The 26,774-nt window shown below is 43.4% G+C and overlaps 2 protein-coding genes across 2 annotated transcripts in view; one reads left to right on the top strand and one right to left on the bottom strand.

The window, feature by feature from the left end:
• ccdc77 (coiled-coil domain containing 77) overlaps positions 1–425 on the bottom strand; it is a 97,099-nt gene extending 96,674 nt beyond the window's left edge. The window contains exon 1 of the mRNA XM_048607800.1: positions 353–425. The gene's annotated coding sequence lies outside the window, so the exon portion shown is untranslated. The remainder of the gene's footprint in view (positions 1–352) is intronic.
• A 187-nt stretch (positions 426–612) lies between these two features.
• The window catches only part of kdm5a (lysine (K)-specific demethylase 5A), a 197,881-nt gene continuing 171,719 nt past the window's right edge, over positions 613–26,774 (top strand). Inside the window, exons 1-3 of the mRNA XM_048607799.1 lie at positions 613–1,078; positions 8,350–8,427; positions 23,347–23,469. Of these exons, the coding sequence (XP_048463756.1) occupies positions 932–1,078; positions 8,350–8,427; positions 23,347–23,469 (348 nt within the window). The 5' untranslated portion in view covers positions 613–931. The remainder of the gene's footprint in view (positions 1,079–8,349; positions 8,428–23,346; positions 23,470–26,774) is intronic.

Here is a 26,774-nt window from a genome sequence, read left to right as displayed (position 1 = left end):
TCGCTGGACTTGAAATGTTAACTCTAGGAACCATCAATTTAAGTCATCAGTTCAGCAAAGTCTTTATCCAGAAAGTGTTGAGAATGTGGATTTTGGTACCGCGGGAAGTGATTAAAATGAGTGATTAGATGTGATAAACGGAAAGCTCGACAAACACTTGAAGGGGGAAGGATAGCCTTGATTGGAACTGATTGGCCTGTTTTATATATAATCCGAAGGCGCCATTCGAATAGATGTTTGAATAAATTATATTCCAATTGTCGACAGAGAATTGGATAAACACTTAAGAAAGTAAAGCCCTGAAAAAGAGCGATTGGACTCGGGTTTGTTCATTCGGTTTCTCTCTACTCACAAGCTGCACCATTTTCTGTTTTCGTTCCGGAGCCAAGGACCTTGTGACCTGCTGGCCCAGGCTTCAGGGACGGTGACCCTCAGCCAATCAGAAGCTGGGACTCTGTCCTAACAACCAATAGTAATTGATCAAGGGCCGCTGGCGGTGCTATATCCAATAATACTGCAGCCGCTTTGCCGCCACAGCCAATCAACGGATCGATGTGCCCTTTAAAAACAAGTGTGTGTGGAATCTTGCTATGCAACCCGCGAGCGGAAGTGGTGCGCGTGCCTGAGGACAGTAGCGCGCCTCTGTTCACCTTTCACACCCCCCGCCCGAGCCACCGATACCTCCCGGGGCCGCTCGGGACCACCCCCCCCTCATCCTCAGGGACCGGGCCGAGGTGGTTCTCTGTGTGTGAGTGAGGCTCCTGTCCCTGCAGCGGGGGCCGGGCTCGCACTGAGCTGCAGCGGTCAGCGCGTTCTTGGGTGTCGCCAAGGCCCAGGCCGCGGTCTGGCGCCGAGGGACCTCTCCGGGGTTAGAGCCCGGAGCCCTGGCCTCCCTTTGTCTCGGAGATTGCCCGCCGCTGCTGCCGCCATCATGTGGATATTCTCGGAGTTCATCCCGCCGCCTGAGTGCCCGGTATTCGAGCCGAGCCGGGAAGAGTTCCGGGAGCCGCTCGGGTACATCAACAAGATCCGACCCATCGCTCAGAGGAGCGGCATCTGCAAGATCCGCCCGCCCAAGGTAAAAAAAAACCCTGTCTTCCCACCCCGTATCGACAGTAACTGGCCAGGGCTGCTCTCGGCCTGTAGCCACTTAAGAGGCCGTCGGCGGGGTAGGAGGACAGCTCCCCATGGTGTGGAAGCAGGAGGCTGGGATCCAACTTAGTGGCCTCTCCTCCTCACAGACAACAAGGAGACCAATCCTGATCGCAGCTGGTCCAGGAACCGGGGCAGTCTATCTGGCGAGAAACTGGTGCTGGGCACCTACCATAGAGTTCTCAGCCTTGGGTTGAGTCAATTTTAAATAAAATTAATCAATTCTGCCTCCTCAATCCGACAGTTTCGCCCCCACCCCCGGTGGAAATCTGGCTATTTCTGCTGTTCACTTGGGTTTCTCATCCACGGGATGAGGGTACTGCTGGCTAGACTAACACTTATTGAACAGAGATCACAAGAGTCAGCCACATTATTGTGGGTCTGGAGTCAGACGTAGGCCTAACCAGGTAAGTGAACGATATGAGTTTATCTGGCAACTAGCAATGGGTTTGTGGTTGTAATTAGATTTGCAATTCCAGATTTTTTAATTTCAAATTCCACTTTATGCTGTGGTGGGATTTAAACTCAGGTCCCCCAGAATGTTACCTGGGTCCCTGGATTAATAGCCCAATGATACTACTGGTAGGCTGCCACCTCCCCAATAATTCAACTTTTTTTATCATAGCCCTGATTGTTCTGTTTCTAATGTTTATCCAGTCCTCAAAGTTATTTCTTCCTGCTACTCCTGAATATCAACTAGTTCTTACCAGTTTGCCATCACTGGTGTGTAAGAAAAATCTTTCCACTGGATCTTATGTGGGATTCTTTAAAGTCTGGCATCTTGGTTGCTGATACTCCTGTCATTGAAATATAAATAGTTTAGCCTTTTAGTTATGCAACCTCTCAGTTTTAACACCCTGGTTAAATTGTCCCCTAAACTCTGTTGCTACAAAGCTTCTTATAACTTCTCTACATAAACTGAAGTCCTTCATGATGTACCTGGAAAAGTCCTTGATTCACTTTATTTATTCACTGGATGAAGGTGTCGCCGATCAGGCAGCATTTATTGTCCAGAGGGCAGGTGAGTCGACCACATTGCTGTGTGTCTGGAGTCACATGTTGGCGAGACCAGGGAAGGATGGCATTAGTGAACCCATTAGTTTTTTCCTGACAATGGGTTCATGATTGTCATTTAGATTCTTAATTTCAGATATTTTATTGAATTTAAATCCTTCTTCTCCCACCTCCCGCCCCCCAACCCCTGCAGAAAGCTTGACTTGTTGATTATAGGGACCTGCTTTATTTATTTACTTCATCATTTGATGTCTGCATTATTAACTCGGCTAGTATTTGTTGACATCTGTAATTTCCTTTGCGGTGATGAGCTGGCTTGTTGAAATGCTGCAGTACATATGGTGAGGGTATTGTGCTATAAGGCTGGGAGTTCCAGAAATGAAGGATTGATTGTATTTCCAAGACAAAGGTATGTGGCTTGGAAAGGTAGTGTTGGACTTGTGCACTGTTCTTTGCTGTTGGACTTGCAGGATTGAAGGAAGCCTTGGCAAGTTGTCTAGTGACTTGTAACTCAAATGTCTTTACTTTTTGTACTCTGCCTCCTGTAAAGCCAAGGGATGTTTATTGTCTTAATTTTTCATTCACACTATAAAATGGGGTGGGAGGGGTGGTATTTGGTCTTTGTAGATCAGAAACTTGAAGCAAGAAGCCATGTAAAACTGACCCAGCTCTGATTTTTCACCTGCTCATGCCTTGAGTGAAGCAATGCATCCCACTAGTCTGGGGAACTGAACTCATAACATGTAGGCGAATATAATCTGAAAGGAGGCCATTCAATCTAATTCCATTTTCTAGTGCTTGGCCCTCTGACTGGAGTTGCAGCACTTCAGGTGATTTGGAGACTACTAGAACATTGAGGGTTTCTGTCCTAACCAGATTTCAGGTGCAGAGCTGTAGATCCCTTTATCCTTCTAAACCAGCTACCTCTTATCTGAAATCTGTCCCCCTCCTGGTGTTATTGAGCCTTCAAATCAAGGAACAGGGCCTCTTTCTTTAGTTTCCTTGGAGTTTGTAACTCTTGGGTTATGCTAAATGGCAAACATATTTTCCACTTGAGATGTAGGTGACATATTGCTGGGCCAGCACTTGTGGATGCTCAACCCTACTTCCCCTTTAGAAGTTGCCACCTTGAATCACTGCAGTCCTTGTGCTGTAAATTGGCCACAATGCCATTAAGTAGCTGAGTCAGGATTTTGACCCAATAGCAGTAAAGGAATGGCAATATTTCCAAGTTGGGAAAGTGAGGTGGCTTGGGAGGGGATCTTGCAGATGGTGTTTCCCATGTGTCTGTTGCCCTTGTCCTTCTGGATGGAAGTGGTCATGGGTTTAAGGTGGTGTCTAAGGATCTTTGGTGAATTTATGCAGTGCATCTCAAGATGGTATATCCTGTTGCTACTGAGTTGGTGGTGGAGGAGTAGATGTGATGCCAGTCAAGCAGGCTGGTTTGCAGTGGATGGTGTCAAAATGCTTGTGTTGGAGTTGCACTCACTGATGTTAGTGACAACTATTCCATCACAATCCTGATTTGTCTGCCATCTACAAGGCACAGGCTTTGGAGTCAAGAAGTAAGTTACTTGCTGGCCTCTGGCCTGTTATAGCCAATGTTTGTATGGCTAGTTCACTTTTTATGGTCAAATGAGAACCCCATGATGTTGATAGGGGAGTTAGATGGTGAAATCAGTAGTTTTGTCTTGATTCCCATTTGACTCCAGCTTTGCTAGGAGTCAGTGATACTGCATTGTCTGTCAAATGTGGTCTTGATGTCAAGGGCTGTCACTCTCTTCCCTTCAACCAGAATGAATGCTGGCATTATAGATTTGAGAATCTGCATAACAAACACTGATCAGCTTCTCCCTTGACTAGGAGAAGCTGTTAAGCTTTGAGGACCTGAAAAGAGTTGGGATAGGAAGAAGCAGCAACAGGTTGCCCTGTGATGGTTCTACTGGTTTCAAACAATATAGTTTGAAGAAGCATTTTAAAATGCTTAGTGCAGGCCAGTGTTGAGATTATGCAGAGTCATTTCTAGAAAAGTAAATCATAGGTATGAATGTGGAGAAGTCTTCATTGTTGAAAGCAGTTGACTTGGAAAAATATGCATTCTAGGACATCTGTCACTTTTTTATGATTTGAATGTGAATATGGGAGTTAAAGTTAGTAAGCTTGCACATGACACAAATGGTGCAGTGGACATTGAAAGTTGAGTACAATGAGACCTTGATCAGATACTCGAGTGGGATGAAGAGTGGCAGATGAAGTTTTAATTTGAGGTGCTGCAATTTGGTAGGGCAAATCCAGGGCATGACTTAATGGTAGGTTGAGTGTTACCAAACAAGACCTTGGGTTCAGGTTCCTAGTTCCTCAGAACCAGGGTCACAGGTAGACATCAGCTCATTGAGCATAGGAGTTGGGAGGTCATGCCGCAACTGTACAAGACTTTGGTTAGGCTGCCTCTGGAATACTGTATTCAGTTTTGGTTGCCATCCTATATGGATGTTGAGACCTTTTTTCTTTCAGAAAAGATTTGCAAAGATTTTTGCCAGGATTGGAGGGTTTGAGTCCTAGGGACCAGCTGAGTAGGTTAGGGCTATTTTCCCTCAAGTGCTGAACACTAATGGGTGACCTTTATAGAAGCTTGTAAGATCACAAGGGACATGGCTAGGGTGAATAGACAAGCACCTTTTGCCAAGGTGTGGGAGTCCAAAACTAGAGGGCATAGGTTTAATGTGAGAGGAAAGATTTGAAAGGGACCTGAGGGGAAACTTTTCAGAGGGTGGTATGTTTATGTAATAAGATGCCAGATTACAATTGCAACTTTCTTTAATGGTCTGGATGCGTATGGGAATGGGGCCAAATCTAGGCAAATGGGGCTACATTAATGTAGAGTACCTGCTCAGCATGGATGAGCTGGACTAAAGGGTCTGTTAAATGCTGTACATCTGACTCTTAAATGAAGACTGCTGGACTTTAAGGCCTCAAAGGATTGATGAACTCTAGGAGGAAATACTAATTACCATAATCTCAAGCAAAAACAAATGGCTGGAGAAACTCAGCAGCATCTGGGGAGAGAATGTTCTGGGTGCAGTGACCCTTCTCTAGGACTGACTGTACAGCTTAAAGATTTGGTACTTATGCTGAAGACCCAGGATGGGGAGCAGAATGAAATGAGGGATAGGTAGAAGCTGAGCCCAGAGAGAGGCCCCTGCCCATATGATAAGGCCTAGTGTGTGGGAATGGTGGAAGGACATGGAAGAAGGTGCTCGGGCCACTGAACTGAGTCCAAATGGCTGCAGGCTCCCTGATTTGAACAGCAGTGAAGCTTGGTGGACTTGGTTTAGTTGTGGGTGCTTCTGAGTCACTCTTGGTAATCTGTCACTTGGAGTTCACCACCCAAGGTATATTCTGTAACTTAGCCATTAGTGTCTCATGCAAGCAGCATTTGACATGAATAGTCTTTTTTAAACCAGTTGGTGGTGGGGAAATAGTCTGGCAAGAGGTTTCTTCTTTTTTTGAGGTGCAAGTAAGACTTGATGGGGTCCAGAGTTGCTGTTGAATACTCAGGGTGCACCATGTCTAGGGCTACCATGATGCCATTCTAAACTAATGCCATCAGTCTGCATGTGGGTCATATCCCTCAATTCCTTGCCTGCTTGTGTATCTGTCTGATTCTTTAAACTTTGTATTCACTTCTGCCACTTTCCCTGAATGTTTCAGGCACCAAAGACTTGTTCTTGTTTTGAAACAAAAAGCCCATGCCCCTTGATCTCCTTTCTTAAACTTTCTTTCTACCTTCCCTCCATAAGGTCAGAAGTGGTGATGTGCAGTGGTTGGTGAACAAGTCTGAGGACTCTGAGATGCTGAAGCAGTCCATATTCAAATGCAAATAGATTTGGACAATATCTAGACATCGTAGCAAGTAACATTCAAGCCACACAAATGCCAGGCAATTTGAGCACTGCCCCTTGACATTCAATGGTTTTACATTACTAAAAGTACAAGTCAGGAGTGTGATATAATACTGTCTCTGGATGTTTTTGGAGCTGCACCCATCCAATGTTGATACCATCCAGGGCAGAGCAGTCAGTTTGAAGTGGCTTCATTCATCAAGCAGCCACTTTTTTTCTTTCTCTTCCAACCACAACCACCACCACAGAACACACTGCTGCTACTGAGTCTCAACCTACAAGATGCACTGCCAAAATTCAACAAAGATCCTCCGTCTTTCAAATATTCCAGCTTCCATTTAGAATAATGGCAGCAGATACGTGGGCACACCACCTTCAAGTTCTCTTCCCACCCCAGCCACACTTTCTCTGATCTGAGAAGTTATAAGATTGAGGGTATGGGCAAGTCAAAGCAGCTTCTCCCTTAGTTGAAGGGTGAAAAACACCAACTAGAGTTGTAATGTGAAAGGTATAGACTAAATGGAATTCTTAAATCAGGACAGTTTTATAGGCCCTATGTGACTTTATTTGATGTGGTGAATCTAGACAATGGATTGAAGTGTCATTGGGGGAGTGTTTTACAGATAGTAAAACACTTAGATTCAGGGTTGTTGTAGAAAAGGACAAGGATGGGCCTGAAATCCAAGATCAAAACTGGGAAGGCTGATTTTAATAAGATCAGATATGATTTGGCCAAAGTGGACTAGGAGCAGATATTTCCAGGTAGATCTGTCTCAACTGTCAGATGCATTCAAGATGGAAATGGGGAAGTAGAGTTAACATCTTCCAATAGGGGCAAAGGGTGTTAACAAGTCCTGTGGAGCCTAGATATGAAGGACATAACAGGGTTCTGAAGGGTGGCTAGGGCTAGAACTGAAACGCAACAGATCTGGCAGCATAGCAGTTTATTCCCAGCTCTTTTCTTTTTAAGGGACTGAAGATTAGATAAGAGGGAGGCTTATGGCAGATACTGAGGGCTGAAGACCATAGAAGCCCTTGGAATATGGAATGTGCAACAGCAAACTTCAAAGGGAAGTTGGGAGAGCAGAAAAGGGGCATGAAGGGATACTGGTAGATTAAAAAGGAAAATCCAAATTGACTTAGCAGTACAATAAATCCTTGGTATCCACGAAATTGTGAATTGCAAACTTGCCTGGCTTTTTAAAACAAAAGCAAAAGTCAACATTTGCAGGCAAAAATCACATCTGGTTTTAAGTCATTTTAAATTAGCTCTACCTACTAATTTTGAGTTCTTAGCAATGGAACACTTGTGGATATGGAGAAATTACTGTACACTTAAGGATGAAAGGATAATGCAAAGAGTAGGGCCCATTACTAAGCGCACTAGTAATTAGTGCATAGCCAAAGGCTGTGGTTCATGTTCTAACTGAATGCATTGTGTCATTGCTCACTGGTGAGAGGAATCATATGGGTATAAGAAATCAGGGAGGAGGCCAATAATGCAATTCAAGAAATTAGCATTGATAGGTGGTTGAGTGGTCTGGCAGGCTTAAATTGTGTTGAGCAAGGAAAGTGTTGAAATAGCAGGCACATTTACAATGTAACTCCTCTCTGGCCACAGGAGTGGTCCTGGAGGACAAGATAACCTGTGCAGGTACCATTAGTCAGAAGCAAGCAACAAAATCAGAAGCTACAAGCCAGTTACCCTAGTGTCAAAGGTTGCTAGGCCACAGCTAGAGTATCATGTGCAGTTCTGCAATCAATATTTGAGGCATGTGATAGCACCAAAGTGGATGCAGAGGCAATGGCCCAGGATGTTGCCTGGGTTGGAGAGTTTACGAAAAGGTTGGATAGACTGGGATTGCTCTCAGAATAAGTGAGGTTGTCTTGAGAAGGCTGAAAATGCTAGCCCCTGTATTACTGGACTTCAAAGGAGTAAGAGGACTTGATCGAAACATGACATCCTCTGGCAAAAATGTCTCAATATAGAATTAGGGTCACTCATTTGAAATGAAGGATCACTCATTAAAAATAGACAACAAGATCTTTTCTTTCAGAGGGTTATCATTGGCACTCTCTCTCAAAGGTGGCTGAAACAGAATCAGGTAGGTAATCTTTGCAAGGCAAAAGGGTGATGAAAGACTATCTGGCATAGGTGGGAATGCTGATTTGAAATGGTCTGATCAGCCAGTTCTTTCCTGAAAGGGCCTGAATGTTCTGGTCCTGCTCTTAATTCACTTATTGAAGACCTTAAGATGAAAGCTTTCAATTTCTTTTTCAGGACTGGCAGCCACCATTTGCCTGTGAGGTGAAGAACTTTCACTTTACACCAAGAATACAGCGACTCAATGAGCTTGAGGTGAGAATTGAATTGTTTTGTGCCTGATTTAACTCAGCAGTTTTAGTAATACAAAAACAAAGTTTTTGTAGATGTTGTGAATACTTGTGCAGGTCAGGCAACATCTGTGGAGATGAGTTTGTGCTGTAGTCTGCTTTTCAGTGGAGCTTTGAACAAAATGAAAGGAGGCAGAAGGGACTAGGCAGGTGATTGGGATGAGTACATAAAGGGATGGAGTACACTAGGAGACTCCAGTGAACATGGTTGGGGGGAGGGGCAGGTCATGGGTTAGGGTTGCATAGCTGGGTGGGGATACAAGGTGGCAGACATGTGGTGGGATAACCAGGTGTAGAGCTGGATGAACAGCAGGCCAAGCAGCATCAGAGGAGCAGGAAGGCTGATGTTTCAGGCCTAGACCCTTCAGAAATTGCTGAAATTTCAAAATTCAGCCCTGAAGTTACCTACTATCTCCTAGACATGTGGTGGGTATCTGTTTCATGATAGGATAACAGATGAGGATGAGAGAGGGCTGAAAGTAATGGAGATGGTTAAGGGATGTGAGGGAGGAGGTGGGGACAAATTTTAAGCAGCCTTAATTTCTGCAGTGCATCTTGTAGATGGAACACTGCCACTGAGCATCTATGATGGACGGAGTGAATATTTCTTGGCATATGCCAATCAAGTGGGTTGTTTTGATTTTGGTGTCAAGTCTCAAGTGTTGGCAACTGCACTCATCCACACTCCTGACCTCAATTGTGGGCAAGCTTTGGGTTAGGGAGGTGGGTTACTTGTCACAGTATTACTACTGCTATTTGATCCAAAGTATTTATTCATGTTACTATCTATAATATTAGTAGCTCCATTTCTGGTTAATGGTAACTCCCAGATGGTGGTTAGTGGGGAATTTGAGATGTTAGTACCATTGGATGTCCTGGTGTGATAGTCATGTCACTTTGACAATGGTCAATGTCTGGCACTTGTGGTGTGGACATTACTTGCCACTTCCCAGCCAAAGCTGGGATTAATGGGAGCTGATGTGTTGGAGTGCATTGGTTGGAGGTAGTGACTTTGACTTTGATTCAGGAGTTGTGGTGTAGTGAAGAGTGAATTGGGCATCAGTGATTTGGAGTGATGTAGAATGAGTTGCATATCTTGACGAGGTCAGTACTTTACTGACATACACTATCAAGCTGCCAGCAATTTGGAGACAATTGCTAGAATGTCTCTAGGTAAGAAAAGCAACTTTTCACAAGTTGTTTTCCTGACACCTTGCTGCATTTGGACATGGATGTCCTCAGTATCTGAAGTGTGAATGGTGCTACATGTTGTGCAAGCATCAGTAAATGTCCCCACTTCCACCTCTTTGCAGTGGACGCAAGGTCATTGAAGCAGCTGAAGATGGTCAGGCCCGGGACACAAGTGGCTGTAGTGCAATGTTAGTACCCCTGCCTTTGAGCCAGGAGGCCTAGGTTCCAGACCTACCTGCTACAGTAATGTATATTTAATGTCCCTGGAGTACAGGAGCTAGGGGGTGTGATGGATGGAGATAAACTAAAGTTAGTCATGTAGATGGGTGACCTCCACAAAAGGTAGGGAAGGAGATAAATTGTGCCAGAGTCTTCCATGGCAATTCCCATCTCAAACCAGTATGCTGATTTGGAAAATGTAGGGGGTGATGGACTGTCAGGGAAATGTAGCACTTTCAGTCTCATTAACTGAAATGTGGCTCTTGCATAACAAGTGGTATGCCAGGTCCCAAATGTTTGTGATGGGGGACTGTCTCTAGTCAGAGGCACAGACACTTCTGGAGCTGACAGCAAGATATCAGTGGTGTTTTGCCTCCCTGGAGCCAGGTTCAAGCATGTTTCAGAACAGAATATCCTCAAGGGGAGAGGGACCAGCAGGAGTAGTTGTACACATAGGAACACATGACGTAGACATCCTTTGCTTTCCCTGAGGAGAGAATGTAGGAAGTTATGCAGGAATTTAGAAAGCAGGTCCTTGAGGGCAGAAACATCTGGATTACTCCTGGTGCTAATGAGCTAGTGAAGTTGGAATAGGAGAATAAAGTGGATGAATGCATGGCTGAGGAGCTGGTGTGGAGGAGAAGGAATCACCCTTTTTTAACATTGGAATCTCCTCTTCTGGGGTAGAAGTGATGTGTATAAGAAGGACAAATTGTACCTGAATTGGCAGGGAGATTGGTTAGAGCTGATTGGGAGGATTGCAACTAGTGGGGGAGGAAGAGACCCAGGGACATGGTGAGGAAAGAAATCAGTTTGAGACTGGTACAGTTGGGAAAAGGAGTAAGTCAATAGGTGGGTTAGGCAAGAACAAAGTAGAAAATGAGATAGGACTGATGGATTGAACTGCATTTATTTCAAGGCAAGAAGCTGAACAGGTAAGGCAGATGAACATGGGCATGGTTCAGAATGTGACTAGGATACAAAATCGATTAGATGTGGCTCAGGGATGGACAGGACTGGCACTCCCTTCCAGGGTATAGATCCTACAGGATGGATAGAAAGGGGGTGGGGTAGAAGTGTTGTCTCTGATAAGCATAACATTATTGCTGTACTTAGGATATTCTTGGGAATATGTCCAGGGAAGTTATTTCTCAGTTCCACCTAAATAAGAAAGGATGATCACCTTTATTAGGTGTCTTGTCATACAATCCCAATAGTTAGCAGGAAATTGAGAAACAAATTTGCAAGGAGATCTCATCTGTATGAATAATGGGGTGGTTATGGCAGGGGATTTTAACTTTCCAAACAGGCTGGGACTGCTGTAGTGTTAAGGGCTTGATTGGAGAAGAATATAAATGTACAAAAATTTTCTAATGCAGTATGTGGATGTATCTACTAGCAAAGGGTCAAAACTTAACCTACTCTTGGGGGAAATAAGGCAGGGTGGGTGACTGGGGTCAGTGGCCGTAGTTCTAAGCTTTTTTTATTAAATAGTGATGGAAAAGGATAGACTAGATCTAAAAGTTCAAAATTAGAAGGCCAATTTTGAACTATTGGGCAAGAATTTTGAAAAGTTGATTTGGGGGTGGATGTTTGCAGGTAAAAGGATGGCTAGAAAATGGAAGCCTTCAAAAATGAGTGGGTCCAGAGACCCTGCCTTCCTGTTAAGGTGAATGGTGAGGTTGATGGTGTAGGATAGCCTGATAATTAGAGAAATTGGGGTTTTGGTCAAGAGTAAGAAAGGAGCATAGGTCAGGTATAGGCAGTAGAAATTGGGATTACCTACACCCTACTGCCTTTAGACTGAAGAGGGCACTCAGGGTGAAAAGGGACACAAGATGGCTTTTGGCAAGAAGGGTTAATGGAGAATCCAAAGGATCCTACAAATGTTAAGGGAAATTAGGGCCCCTTAAAGATCAGCAAGGCTGTCTGTGTGGAACCACAGGAGATGGGGAGACTGAGTATTTTGCATCCATGTACTATAGAGGGTTATGGAAGGCATAAAACGTGAGGAAATGGTGACCTTCCAGAGATTTAAGATCATGGGGGACATGGATAGGGTGAATAGACAAGGTCTCTTCCTGGAGTGAGGAGTCCAGAACTAGAGAGGATATACTTAAGGTGAGGGGGAAAGATTTTAAAAGGACCTGAGGGGCAATGTTTTCATGCAGAAGGTGGTGCATGTGTGGAATGAGCTGCCAGAGGAAGTGGTGGAGACCAGTACACTTAGAACATTTAAAAGGCATCTGGATGGTATTTGAACAAGAAGGGTTTAAGAGGGATTTGTGGTAAATGGTGGGACTAGATTAATTTAGGATATCTGGTTGGCAAGAATGAATTGGACCCAAGGGTCTGTTTCTGTTGTCTATCTCTTTGACTGTATAGACAAGTTGACTGGATAACAGACTAGAAGAAAACTACCCTGAGTACTCCAGCTGAGATGTGATGGCTGGAGGTCAGACTATATTCCTGGTCCTAGGTATGACTTCAACCAGTAAAAGGTTTCCTGCAGACTTTGCATTGATTTCTGAATTGTGTTCAGTTAGATGTGGCCTTGATGTCAAGAGATGTCACACTCCTCATTTCTGGAATTCAACTCTTTTGTCCACACTTGAATCAAAACTTTATCAGGATCTGAATGGCCCTAGTGGGACTCTTGCTTGGTGACAGTGAGCAGGTTATTACTGAGCAAATGCAGTTCGATAACACTGATGCCAAAAGGAAGTTATGGAAGGTGTCTTCTGGCTGCCTCTCCAGCTACATCTCATTCCATGAGTTCCTCATGCAAAAGAGTCATTGGATTCCACATTAATTCTGTTTTGTCTCCCCAGATGCTGGCTGCCTTGTCCTGTATTTCTGGTTCTATTTCAGTCAATGGGAATGTTGCAACTGTCTTTAATACAGGAACATGAGAAATAGAATAGATTTGTGCAATTGAACCTTTCCTTTCTCTTTTTTGTATAATCATAACTGATCTTCAGATTCCCTGAGTAAACATGTCTGTCTTCAATTTTATAAAAATGGAACAACCACACCTCCAGGGTAGAGAATTCCAAAGGTCCACAACTCTTCATTGAAGTGTTTTTTGTTTCCATTCCAACTTGACTGGTCTGTGCTGAAAGTCTATGTAAAACACATTCCATCCCAGCAGAAGCAACCTATTTTAGCTTGAATATATCAAGCTCATTCTGAATCTTGTACCTTTTTTAAATTAGATCACCTTTTTCTCTGTCCTCAACTCCAGAAAATGTTGAGCCAGTTTATTCAGCCTCCTCATAGGATGATCCCCTCAATCACCAGGGTCCAAACTATTGAGCTTTCACTTCCATAGAATCATATGCCACAGAAGAGAACCTTTTTGGCCAATCAGGTTTACGCTGATCTATCTGCACTAATTTTGTTTTTAGCACTTGGCTCAAAGTCTTTAAACATTGCAAGTTCTCATTTAAGACTCAAATTTGAGATTTTCTGTCTCTACCATCCTTGCGGCCAGTGCACTACAGATTTCTCTCATCCCTTCTAAACCACAGCCCCTTGTTACATCCCCTTCACCTAGGGGAACAGCTTCTTTCAATTCACCATGTCTACAGTCCTCAATCTTGGACACAAATCAAGCCTTCTCTCTCCATCTTTCTCATACAACCAGAGCTTAACCAACCTCTCTGAAGGAACAAAGAAAATTACAGCACAGGAACAGGCCCTTCAGCCCTCCAAGCCTGTGCTGGTGTTGATCCAGATCCTCTATCTAAACCTGTTGCCTATTTTCCAAGGATCTGTATCCCTCTGCTCCCTGCCCATTCATGTATCTGTCTAATACATCTTAAGTGATGCTATCATGCCTGTCTCTACCACCTCCACTGGCAACACATTCCAGGCACCCACCACCCTCTGCATAAAGAACTTTCCACACATCTCCCTTAAACTTTCCCCTCTCTCCTGGAAATCGTGACCCCTAGTAATTGAGTCCCCCACTCTTTGGGTGGGTGGGAAAGCTTCTTGCTGTCCACCCTGTCTATACCTCCTTTTTGCTGACCTCAATCAGGTCCCCCCTCAACCTCCGTCTTTCTAATGTAAATAATCCTAATCTACTCAACCCCTCCATAGCTAATGCCCTCCTTACCAGGCAACATCCTGGTGAACCTCATCTGCACCCTCTCCAAAGCATCCACATCCTTTTGGTAATGTGGCAACCAGAACTGTACACAGTATTCCAAATGTGGTCAAACCAAAGTCCAAAACAGCTGTAACATGACCTGACAACTCTTGTACTCAGTGCCCTGTCTGATGAATGAAAGCATGCTGTATGCCTTCTTTGACCACTATTGACCTGCGTTGCCATCTTCAGGGTACAATGGACCTGAACACCCAGATCTCTTTGTGCATCAGTTTCCCCAGGGCACTTCCATTTACCATAGTTGGCTGTTCAAAGCTGAAATGCTCTGTCCCAGGCAACATCTTGGTGAATGACCTCTGCACCCTCAGTGCAATCACATCCTTCCCACAGTCAGAGGCCACAGCTGGAGGACTGTGCAGTTGTGGTCACAACAAAAGTTTCTGTACAGCTCCAACATAATCTCCCCATGTTTATAATCTGTGCCACAACTATGATGGCACACAAGACACTTGCCTTTAACAACCTCTTATTAGCCTGTCCTGCTTCCTTCAGGGATTTACAGACACTCCAGGATTTCTCCTGAGTTTTCCAGTGTCCTGCCATTCATTGAGTACTCCCTTGTTGTCTTTTTTCCTAAAGTGCATCACCTCTCATTTGTCGGTGTTAAATCCCATGTACCACTGGATTTTTCCCCATCTGATCAATCCATCTGTATTGTCCTGTAACTTAATCATTCTCATTATCAACAGCCAGCAGCTAATCTTTGTCACTTGCAAATGTACTCGTCATCTCTTCCAACCCCTCACCACTGTTCTCACATGCACTATATTTAGATGCACATGTACACACACTGGATCTAACATGCCATGTTACCCTGGATCTGAGTGAAGTGTAATTGTTAATCACCCATATGGCTCCTTGCTGCAATCCATATGAACCACATCAACTAGATGACCCTAATCTTGGCCTCTCTAAAAATTCTGCCAGAGTTGCTAGGCATAACCTGTCTGAGCCATGTTGAATATGCCTAATCAAAACTTGCCTTTTGAAATGGAGATTATTTCTCTCATTCAGAATTTTCTCTGGTATTTTCCCTATAACAAAGGCTAACTGACTTGCAGCTCCTTGATTTTGTACTCCAGACCTTTACTGTGGCCAGAGAGGAACTTAAATTTTGGGTCAATGCCCCTGTTTTTCCTTCTCTTCCACAACAGCCTGGGATATAACTCATCCAGTCCTGGGGATCTGTCCAATTTTAAACCTGCCAATGCCTCCAATTCCTCACTCCCTATATCAACCTGCTTAAGAAATTCAGTCCATCTTTCCAAGTTCTGTCTCTGCATGATTCTCTCCCTCTTGAGTGAAGACAGTGGTGAAATACTTGTTTCGCACCAAATGCCCTCTAGTTTCATGCATCGATTTCTCCCTTGGTCCCTAATAGGCCCTAATCCTCTTCTCCTGGATGTTCTCTTCCAGTGATATACTTGTAGAACACATTGGGAGTCTTTCTATTCAGCACTTTTTTCCATGTCCCTCTTTGCTGTCTTCATGGCTGAAGTTCCCCTCTGCACTTATCTTGCTCCACTCAAGCTTCTGTTGGTTTTCCCCCTTTGTACCTGTTCTACACTTCTTTTCTTTTATCCAGTTCTGAACATCTCGGGCCCTTGAGGCTTGTTGCTCCAATGTTGCATAACTGCTAAAATGCTCCCCTACTGCCATCTTGAACACCTGTGGCTTGATTTACCAGAATTAGGTCTGGCACTACATCATCCTTTAGAGTAACATCTACATTTTAAGGCTGTAACTGTCCCCTCAACCTTTGTAAACTGATTATCCTGATTTAATATTTGAAGTTGAAATCCTATAATAGCACTGTCACTTTTACACATCTCAGATATCTGCCCCACAATTGCCTGCTGACTAAGTTCTTTAATACACTTAAGTGTGACTGGTCCCTCTTATTAAGCTATACCCACAGTCTAATTTGACAACCCTTTCAAAAGTCTTCCTTTATTGCAATTACTGACTCCTTAACTAATGATGTAACATCACCATCTCTTCTACATACACCCCAGTCCTGCCTGAAAATGCTATAACCCCACAATGTTGAATTGCCACTCTTGTTCCTCCCTCAACTGTCTGTTCCAATTCCATGTGTTAATCATGCCCTTAACTCATCTATTTTCTGTGTAGTATTCATAGCATTAATGCTAAAGCCAGCCAATCTCTCATTACTAATGCACTGTCCCTCTGCCCCTGCTGATCTAACTTAACCTCCTTCATCAGCACCTGAAAACCATCATGGATGTTGATCACATTCTGGGACAGGTGCAGACTGTCCCATTTCACCAGAAATGGTCCCAGTGAACCCTCCCTCTTGAGCCATCTGTTTAGTCTCACTTCTTTACCCACAAGCACAGCACCAGAATATTCCAGAGGTTCCAAACTTTTGAGGACCTGCTCTTTAGTCAACTGACTAGCTGAAATCTGGATGCAAGGTGCCAGCTCTCATTTGATCTTATTACTGATTCCAATGTATACCACAATCTATCTTATCACCTGCCCCCTTCAGCCACTATGACCTACATGACACTCTCATCATAGAGGTGACACCCCAACCTGGAGTTATATCTGCAGTTACAAAAGCAGGGGGCCCAATGCAGAATTCACTAGTGGCACAGCATCTTTAAAGGAACCACGGAAAAGGCAGTTCAACCATTTCTCAAGGGAGAAAGGTGAGACAAACTCCTGTCTGTCCCTTAACTAATGAATCATCTTTTACTTTTGGTCTTGCTTGCTTCTTCCTCTCCTCCTTTTGCAGTCAGGTTGTTTGTGGTGTCAGCAGCTTGGCTCTGTCTATACTTCCTGAAAGAACCAGTGCCCTCACTTGCATTCAAAATGTAAAACCGTTTTTTGAGTAAGACCACAGATGACTCCTGCACTACCTACCTGACTCTCTTTGAATGCCTAGTGGTCACCCATTTGCTGCTTTCCTTCAGACCCTTGACTACGTCTCTAAAAAACATCTTACACAGCCTTCTGGATGTACCAGAGTGCCTTCAGCTACCCTTGAAGCTCCTAAGCCTGGAGCTGAAGTACCTGCATTAGGAGCACCTCATGCACACATGATCATCTGAAGCACCACTAGGACCCATGCCTTCTCCATATGATAGGACCTGCATAACCTTTGGCTGACCTCACCTGACATTACTTAAACTAACTTTGTCTTACTTGCTGAATTTTCTAATTACTTAAAGATACTACTATTCCCTTGACTCTTGCCTCCTTTTTACTATGACTTTTACTTATCCTTGGTGCTTCTGTTAATCCCTTGATCTCCAGCTCTTGGACCTTAGTCAGACAGCACAGATATAAACCCTTTGGTCCAACTCATCCATGCTGACCAAGTTTTTCCAAACTAACTAGTCCCATTTGGCTCATGTCCCTCCCTAAACCCTTCCTATTCATGTACCCATCCAGATGCTTTTTAAAATGTAATTGTACCAGCTGTCAACCAGTTCCTCTGGCAGCTCATTCCATACATGCACCACCCTTTGTGGAAAAAGTTGCTCCTTAGGCCCTCTTTAAATCTTTTCCCCTCTCCTTAAACCTATGCCTTCTAGTTTTGGGCTCCCCTATACTGGGGAAAAGGCTTGGCTGTTCACCCTATCCATGCCCCTCATGATTTTAGAAGGTTGCTCCTCAGCCTCTGCTCCAGGGGAAAATAGCTCTAGCCGATTTCACCTCTCTATAGCTCAAATCCTCCAATCCTGGCAACATCCTTCTAACTTTTTTCTGCACACTTTCCAGTTTAACAACATCCTTCTATAGAAGGGCAACCAGAATTGTATTTAATATTCCAGAAGTGGCCTCACCAACATCCTGTACAATGTCAACATGATGTCCCAACTCCATGCTGACCAATGAAGGCAAGTGTGCTGCATGCTGCCCTCCAACCTGTCTACCTTCAACTCTACTTTGAAGGAACTATGGACCTTCACCCCAGGTCTCTATTTGGCAGCACTCCTAACTGTATAAGTTCTGACCTTTTTTGTTTCACTAAAATGTAACACCTCATTAATCTAAACTCCATCTGTCACCCCTCAGCTCATTGGTCCATCTGATCAAGGTCCTGTTCCTTTATTCCATGGATGAGGGTGTTGCTGGCTAGGCCAGCATTTATTGTCCATTCTTAATTGATCAGAGGGCAATTACAAGTCAACCACATTGCTGTAGGCCTGGAGTTACATGTAGGCCAGACTGGGTAAGGATGGCAGCTTCCTTCCCTAAAGGACATTAATGAACCAGATGAGTTTTTCCAACAATTGCCAATGGATTCATGGTCATCATTAGGCTCTTAGTTCCAGATTGTATTAGAATTCAATAAATCTGTATTTGAACCCAGGTCCCCAGAACGTTATCAGAGCCTCTGGATTAACAGCCCAGTGATAATACCACTAGGCCATCGCCTCTGTTGTACTGAGAATCTTGGCTGTCCACCATACCATCTATTTTGTCATCTGCAAACTTGCTTCTATATTCACATCCAAAGCATTTATCTAAAAGACAAAACAATGGACCAAGCACTGATCCTTGTGGCACACTGCTGGTCACAGGCCTCCAAACTGAACAACAGTGCTCTACTACCACCCTGTCTCCAACCAGCAAGCATTTTTTTGTATCAGTGGCTAGCTCTTCCTGGATCATGTGATCTTTGCTACTGGTCTACCATGCAGAACCTTGTTGAATGCTTTGCTGGAGTGCATATAGAATTGCAGAACTGCTACAGAGGAAATGGCCACTTTGGTCCATTAAATCAACACTGCCCCTCTGAGGAGCCTCCTACCCTAGGCCTGTAATGCTGGATTTCCTATCGTTAACCACCTAGCCCTGCATGTGATGGATAATTTAGCATGGTCAATCCTGTTTCTCACGGGACAGAGGAAGCCTGTGCAGACATGGAGAATCTGCAAACTCAACACAGTTGCCCAAGAGTGAGTTTGAGCCTGGGTTCCTGCTGCTGAGCCAACATTGCTAATCGCTGAGCCACTGCTGTTCATATAGACAACAGCTTTTGCTCTGCCTTCGTCAATCTTTGTCAAGCCAATCAAGTTAGAGACACTTTTCAACACAACCATATTTACTATCCTAATCAGTCCTTGCCTCTTCAAATACATGTATATCTTGTATTTCTCAGAATCCCCTCCAACTTGCCTACCACTGACAAGACTCACTGGTCCATAGTTCCCTGCCTTTTCTTTACAACCTCTGTTAAATGACAGCATCACATTAGCCACCCTCCAGTCTTCCTGCACTTCACCTGTGGCAGTTGATATAAATATCTCTAAGGGGCCCAGCGACTTCTTCGCTAGCTTTCCACAAAGATCTGGGATGAACCTGGTCAGGTCCTGGGGATTTGTGTACTTTTTTGTGAGGGAAGCCTAGTTTGTCCCCACCTCCCTAACCTGACCTTCCTTCCCACCTCAAGCCTCACCCCCATCTCCTACCTACTAACCTCATCCTGACCGACTGACCTATCTCCTTCCTAACTCCCCACCTTTACTGGCTCCATCCCCGCCTCTTCGACCTGTCTGTCTCCTCTCCACCTATCTTTTCCTCTATCCATCTTCTGTCTGCCTACCACTCCCCCATTTCTGAAGGAGGGTGTAGGCCCAAAACGTCAGCTTTCCTGCTCCTCTGATGCTGCTTGGCCTGCTGTGTTCATCCAGCTCTACACTTATCTCTAAGACATTGATATGTCATTAAGGATATTAGGGGACAGTCAACCAAAACTGAGGTAACAGCCCTCAGCTCTGAGGTGGCTGAGACCCAGTGATTCTTCTGTCTTAAAATCATCTAAATAGCAAAAGTACCAACAGCACAACTGGTTAATATTTCTGATAGAAGAATTGACAGAAGGCGTTCCTGACAGAAGAATTGACCGAAGACACTATTCCAGAAGACATGTAACCTGGCTCTAGTTTCGAGGGACTAACTTGTATTTATTGGAAGAGCATACCATTAGAATCTTGGTTTTTTTATTTGGGAGTTGTTACTAGTTAGGATTTATTCTGTTTAATGGTTGAGTTAACTTGTTTGCTGTTAGATGAATTGTCACTTTTTTTGATTTTAAAGTGTCACATTTTTATTTAACAACTGGATGTTGCTAAAAGGCAAGTTGCACCACTTTTCACACACCTTTTGACAGATTATAGGGTGAGGCGCTCCTCCTTTGGGTGTTTGTTTTAGTTTTTGGGGTGGCAGGGGTTCAATCTCCACTTTATAACACTGCCCTTGCCCCTTCTTATTACTCACCAGGATGATTAGGCCTCACTTTTCATTCCACTAGCCTCTGCATTCAAAGGATCATTCTCCACCATTTCAGACAACTCCAGAAGAACACCACCTCGCACATCACCTCGCACATCACCTCGCACATCACCTCACACATCTCGCTCCCCAGTCTGCATTTTGCCAGGATTGTATCTTCTGGCATAGCCTAGTCCATTCATCAACCACTAACAGCCCCCCCCCACTCCCATGGCACCTTCCCACATAACCCCAGAAGGTGCAACACCTGCCCCTTTACCTCCCTCCACCATTCAAGGTCCTAAACAGGCTTTCCATGTGAAGCAGCATTTCACCTGCACTTCCTCCACTCTTGTGTATTGTATTTGCTCTCCGTGGCCTACTCTACCTTGGAGAAATCAAACTTGGACTAGGCGATGGCTTTGTAGAACACCTCCAGTCTGGGCGCAAGCATGACCGCAACCTTCATGTTGCTGTTGCCAGTCATTTTAATATGCTCACTTGTCTGTCCTCAGCATGCTGCAGTGCTCTAGTGAATCACCATGCAAACTGGAGGAACAACACCTCCTCTTTAGACTAAGCACTTTACAGCCTCTTGGACCTGACATCGAGTTCAACTCCTTCATATTGAAGCCAGCTCCCCAATTCTTCCCTTTTATTTTCTTTTAGCTTTCTTCTTATGACATTCTTTTGTCATGTCCTCTCTCCTCTTCCTTGCCCGCCCGCTTCCCCCCCCCCCCCCCCCCCCGGTCTGTTCTTTCCAGTCTGGCAGTCAGACACCTCCATTGTTCTGCCACTCTCACATTCTGATCACTTAATCTGAAAGTATCAACATCTTTTCTGAACCAGATTCTCTTCCCCTTCTGCTCTCCTCCCACCACCCCCACCCCAAAAAAAAAAGCATAAATGCTGCCCCACTCCACTCTTCGGTTTGCTGAAGATTCATCTAGACTCGGGAGCTTGCTGCCTCTCCATGGATGCTGTGACCTGCAGCATTTTCGGTGAAACTAAAAGTTTGTGTCTCCGCTGTGGATGCTTCTTTTCAGGTTAAGAACTCTAGAGAACGACATTATTTACCGTGCTCCATCATGAGAGAAGAATCCAGAAAAGCCTATTAAGAACTGCCATTCATTCTAAAGCTAGGCTTAAAAGCTGTTTTTAAAAGAAATCTCCATGGTGACAGAAATGCATACAAGTTAATAATTGGCTTTCTGTATATCAAAGTAATCAGTTGCCAACTGAAAAACCAGAAACCCAACTTCAACAAATAATGAAATATTATAATATGTAAATCTGTTTGCATCACATCTCAGCCCCTCCCCAAAGAAGAATTAAAAATATATCTTAAAGGAGCATTTTCATGAAGCATAAAGTCTATAACTTAGTCACCATAATTATATGGAAACATTAATTATGCAATCACATGGCAGTCATTTTTACATATGTTGCAGTCTCTGACACGTGTGCTGTCGCTAAAGAGCCTGTGATGACCTTGTCTTGTTTGAATGCTCTTCTCCAGTTGTAGTATAGAATATGAATCAGCTTTTGTATCATGTTCACTTTATCATAAGTCACGTTATTTTTGATTATTTGGTTTTGGTGTCATTGTGATAGATGAGCACCAGCTGTTCTGACCTGGTTCAATTATATCGTTGTCCATCGTCCATTTAATCTCTCCCCTCATCTAAGCTGACCTCTCTGGGTGAGACCATACAGGTTGCATTCCCCACAACAAAATCCTGAACAGCCAAAGCTGTTTGTTTTGCCTAGCCTATGTCCCTCAAATTGATTTATAATTCTGTATTAGACTTTGTAAGTCACCTTGCTAGTTTTCTCTAAGATGAGACCTGAAGCTATCTAATATTTTAAAAATCTCTGCCTATTGGCAAGTTAACTTATGAATTTCAGTTTTGGATTCAATCTCCTATTGCTGTGTTTATTTCATTCCCTACTTTCTTCACAGCTATATGAACAGCTCCCTGCTTAGTTTGATAAAGTCCAGTGAACCTTACTTTTAAATGGTTCTCCAGGGACATGGAACAGCATGAACACCTTTTCTCCTGCAACAAAATTTAAAACTAAATCCTGTGGACTCATTAGGAGTAAATATTAACAAAGGAATTTCCTTATCCCAATCATTGCAACATTCTTGGCAACAACGTTTAGTCATCTTCAAAGTTTGACTTCTTTCCAGTGTACCTTGAGATGCATTGTGAATTAACTTAGTTCACTGTATGTCCTTGCCTTCCCATTGATCCCCATACTGATCACAAGAAGAGTCTTGTCAGTAATGCATAAATCATGTTTTACCCTAAAGTCAGGTTTAAAAAGCTGTTAGTAAAATAGATCACATGGTAAAATAGCTTCTGAAATGCTTTAAAGTTAATAATTAATTTCAGATGCACAGGAACCCACCTCCCCCACCCCAAAACAAATGGCTGCCAGCTCAGACCAGAAGTCTAAATTCGCAGCAACCCTGAACAGAACAGTTGGCCTGTAAGCCACATAGCTGGAGCCCAGATTTCCTACAAGTCCCCTTTTTTAATAGTTAAGCCATTGTCCATGACTAACCTAGTTTAAATATGTTGCCATGGGAAGTATTGCATATGCTTGGTGATAAAGAGACTTTGTACTGGTGGGGAGAGGCTTGTGTGCTCCCTCTCCACTGGCTGTTGTAAACAGGTACAGATGCCATAGTCCCAGAGGACTACAGGATTGCTTTCTTAGAGACAATTGGTGAACACTTTTTTAAACTGAAGGTCACCATGCCTCAGGAAAGAAGCAAGATTGAGAAGATGGGGCCTTCATGGTAACCTTGGAGTTGAGGTGAAAGCAGGAGTTGATAAGCAGACTTACTACTACACTTCTCCTTTGTGTTAACAGTGAATGATAGAACTTTTGAATACTTTGGTTTTGTCTTTTCATTAATATGTTTAAATCTTTTTTTTTGCAAAGGTGGTTTTTGGGTTAATAAGACACTAAAATGAATTCTGAATTCTTGTAGAGCTTTTAGTAACATTGCTTACTGATCAAGGTGTTGTATGCTTTCAGGCACAAACACGAGTCAAGTTGAACTTTCTAGATCACATAGCCAAATTCTGGGAACTTCAGGGATCTACACTGAAAATTCCGCATGTGGAGAGGAAAATGTTGGATTTGTACACGCTCAGTAAGGTTAGGTCTTCAGCTCTCCTAGAGAAACAATTCTGTATATTCATCTAATTTTTCTGAATAATGAGAACAATAAGAACAAAAGTTAAATACAGTAATCTATTGTTGAAGTGCTTTGCATGTATCTGAATGCCATCCCTGGCTCTGTGGTGTCTTAATTTCAGGTTGCTGTTTTCTTGTTTGTTGCCAAACCTTGACAGGGCACTAGATGGAATTTTAGACCAGGCCATAATCCATGCTTCAATTCCTTGTTGAACACCAACCTCAAGACTTATTTTGCCAGTTCCCAGACGATTTAAATTGTGTAATTACTTGCAAGTGATGACAAATCGCAAGCTACATTTTTCTCTTCTATAAGCATTTGCATGGGATCCACTTTCTGCTTGTAGCCCTATTCCCACTAAACTCCGGACCACCTTTTTTCCCTTCTTACCCCTTGTGCTAGCGTTTATAGTAAATTGTACCTTTTACATGTACAATCTGTCCATTTTAAATATGCCTGTCATCACACCTTCCCTTGAATTGAGGCTTGTCACCCTTAACTAGCTATCCAATCTTTTCCTCGAGTCTTTGAAAATGTCAATTCACAATTCTGCATCCATCTTCTCTGCACCTCCTGTGTTTTGAATATCCAGTCGGATTTCTGCTGTCACTGTCTTGACTCTGAAACAGGAATCTGATTATAGGTAGCTCTTTTGTTAAGCAAAGATATTAAGGGATCTAGACAAAGGCAGGTGTATGGAGTTCGGCCCTAGATCAGTCATGATCTCCATTGAATGGCAGAACAGGCCCAAGGGCTGAATGACCTGCTGTTCCTATGACTAATCAAAGTCAAAATTACATTGTGTGTCTGATTACCTGTGCTCAACACCTGTATAGCCTCTTTCCAAATTGACCATGCCATCTTCAAATTTTTGTTGGTCAGCTGAGTGACACTGCTCTCACCTAGTTTTGCTCTTCGAGGATATCCTGCAATGACTTCAGTTCCTGCCCCTGTATAATTGAGAGATCTGTGCTGCTTTCTAGATCTCTCTCCATTTATGTGGTTCCCTGTTTTTCAGTTCCTCCTGTCAGAGGAGAGGTTTATATTGCTACTTCATACAACATTTGCCGAATGTTGTATATACTCACTCAACCTATCTATATCCATTAAGACTTAACTTATTTTGACAGCTTACTTTCTTATCCATTTTTGTGTCATCAGCAAATTTAACGACCACTCAAGTCATTGATACAGATGGTCTGATTGTCTTACTGTAAGTTGAGGCCCCATAGCTGCTCCCTGTGACTGTCTACTGTTGCATCTTGCCAACTTTGAGTCCTATTTATCCTGACTCTATCCTGTCAGCTAACCAATCTTTAATCCACGTTAAAATGTTGCCCCCACACCATTTTTGGTAACAACCTTTGATGCAACACCTTGTCAAATGCCTATTTGAAACACGCACAGATTATGCTTGTGCACGTTGCTAGTTGCATCAAAAATACTAATTAGTTTCATACGACTTTTGTTTCACAAAACCAAACTATTGACTTTTCCTGATCCCATTATGATTTTCACAATCGGTAACTTCAATTTATAATTAGTTCTATTAACGTAATTAAATGCTGCAAGGTGTTTAAGAGAACTATTATCAAAAATGACACCAAAAGCTTCTTAGACAACAAGGTGCACGGCTGGATGAACACAGCAGGCCAAAAGCTTCTTCCTTGCTAAGGATTTAAGGATCATCTTAAAGCAGAAAAGTGAAGTAGAGAAGCAGGCAGTAGAGTAGGAATTCCAATAGTCCAGGTCTTGTCAGCTCAGGACAATTAAAATTAAAATCAAAATCAGGAATGGTTAAGAAATGAAGTGAAGGAGAACAGATCTCAATTATATAGGGGCAGGAACTGAAGTCATTGCAGGATATCCTTTAGCTAAACTGACTAGAGAACAGAACTAGGTGAGAGCAGTTTCACTTAGCTGGCCAACAAAAATTTGAAACTGGCATGGTCAATTTGGAGAAAGGTATAAAAATGTTGAGAAGCACAAGGTAACCATTTGCACAATGTCATTTGATCTTGATTAGTCACAGGAACAGAAGCAGGTCATTCAGCCCCTTGGGCCTGTTCTGCCATTCAGTGAGGTCATGACTGATCTGTGGCCTAACTCCAAACATATACCTTTATTCATATCCTTTAATATCTTTGCCACTTCAACATGCCACCTTGTTTCCTGGCCAACATCTCTGTTTCAGGCTTGCTGCGGTAGCCCAGTGAAGCTCGGCGCAAGCTGGAAGAACAGCAACAAAAACAGAGGTTGCTGGAAAAGCTCCACAGGTCTGGCAGCATCTGTGAAGCGAAAAAACAGTTAATGTTTTGGGTCCGGTGACCCTTCCTCAGGACTACTGGAAGAACAGTACCTCATTTCTGCTTGAGAACGCTACAACCTTCTGGACTCAACATCGAATTTGACAACTCTAGGGCTTGAGCTTCTCCCATGTCCTCACCCGCTAACCCCACGTTACCAGGCTTTGTTATCACATCGTCTGCTATTACACTCATCCCATCCTCTGCATTAAAGAACATTTTCCTAGTTACCATCAGTTCTGGGGAAGGGTCACTGGACCCAACACATTATCTCTGATTTCTCTACACAGGTGTTGCCAGACCTGCTGAGCTTTTCCAGCAGTTCCTATCTTTTTGTTAGAAATTTGGGTACCCTGGTTTGCAAATCAGTGTTAATATGCAGTTTCAGCAAGTGATTAAGAAGGCGGCGGAATGGAATTTAAAAGAAAGGAGACTTTACTGTAGCTGCACGGTGCTTTGCAAAGTCCATATCTGGAATATGGTGTACAATTTTGCTTTTATTTTTGAGAAAAATTTGGAAGCAGTTTAGAGAAGGTTAACTCAACTTACTGGCTTTATCTCGTGAGGGAAGGTTGAACAATCTAGGCGTTTGTTCATTGGATTGTAGAAGACTAAGAAATTATCTTATTGAAATGTATAAGAGCTTGAGGGGATTTGATTGGTTGGATATAGAGGATGTTCCCTCTTGGGAGGGAGGCTAGAACTAGGGAACATGGTTTTTTTTTGTTTAAAAAAGGTCTCCCTTTGGATGGAGATGGGAAGTATCATTTCGCTCAGTGTTGGGATTGTGTGGTGTTTTTTTTGTCCCTAAAAGGCATCAGGGCCCGGTTTTTTAATTCCACCTGGGGGGGAAAAGAAATTAGATTTTTGAAAGGATAGTTGAGGGCTATTGAATACAGACAAAAATGGAATTAAGGCCACAACCAGATCAGCCATAACCTTAATTGAATGGTGGAGCA

This window comes from Rhincodon typus, chromosome 18, assembly GCF_021869965.1.
Source record: "Rhincodon typus isolate 14 chromosome 18, sRhiTyp1.1, whole genome shotgun sequence".
Lineage (NCBI taxonomy): Eukaryota > Metazoa > Chordata > Chondrichthyes > Orectolobiformes > Rhincodontidae > Rhincodon > Rhincodon typus.
The sequence above is the reverse complement of the archived record's forward strand: the minus strand, read 5'-3'. Positions and strand labels throughout refer to the sequence as shown.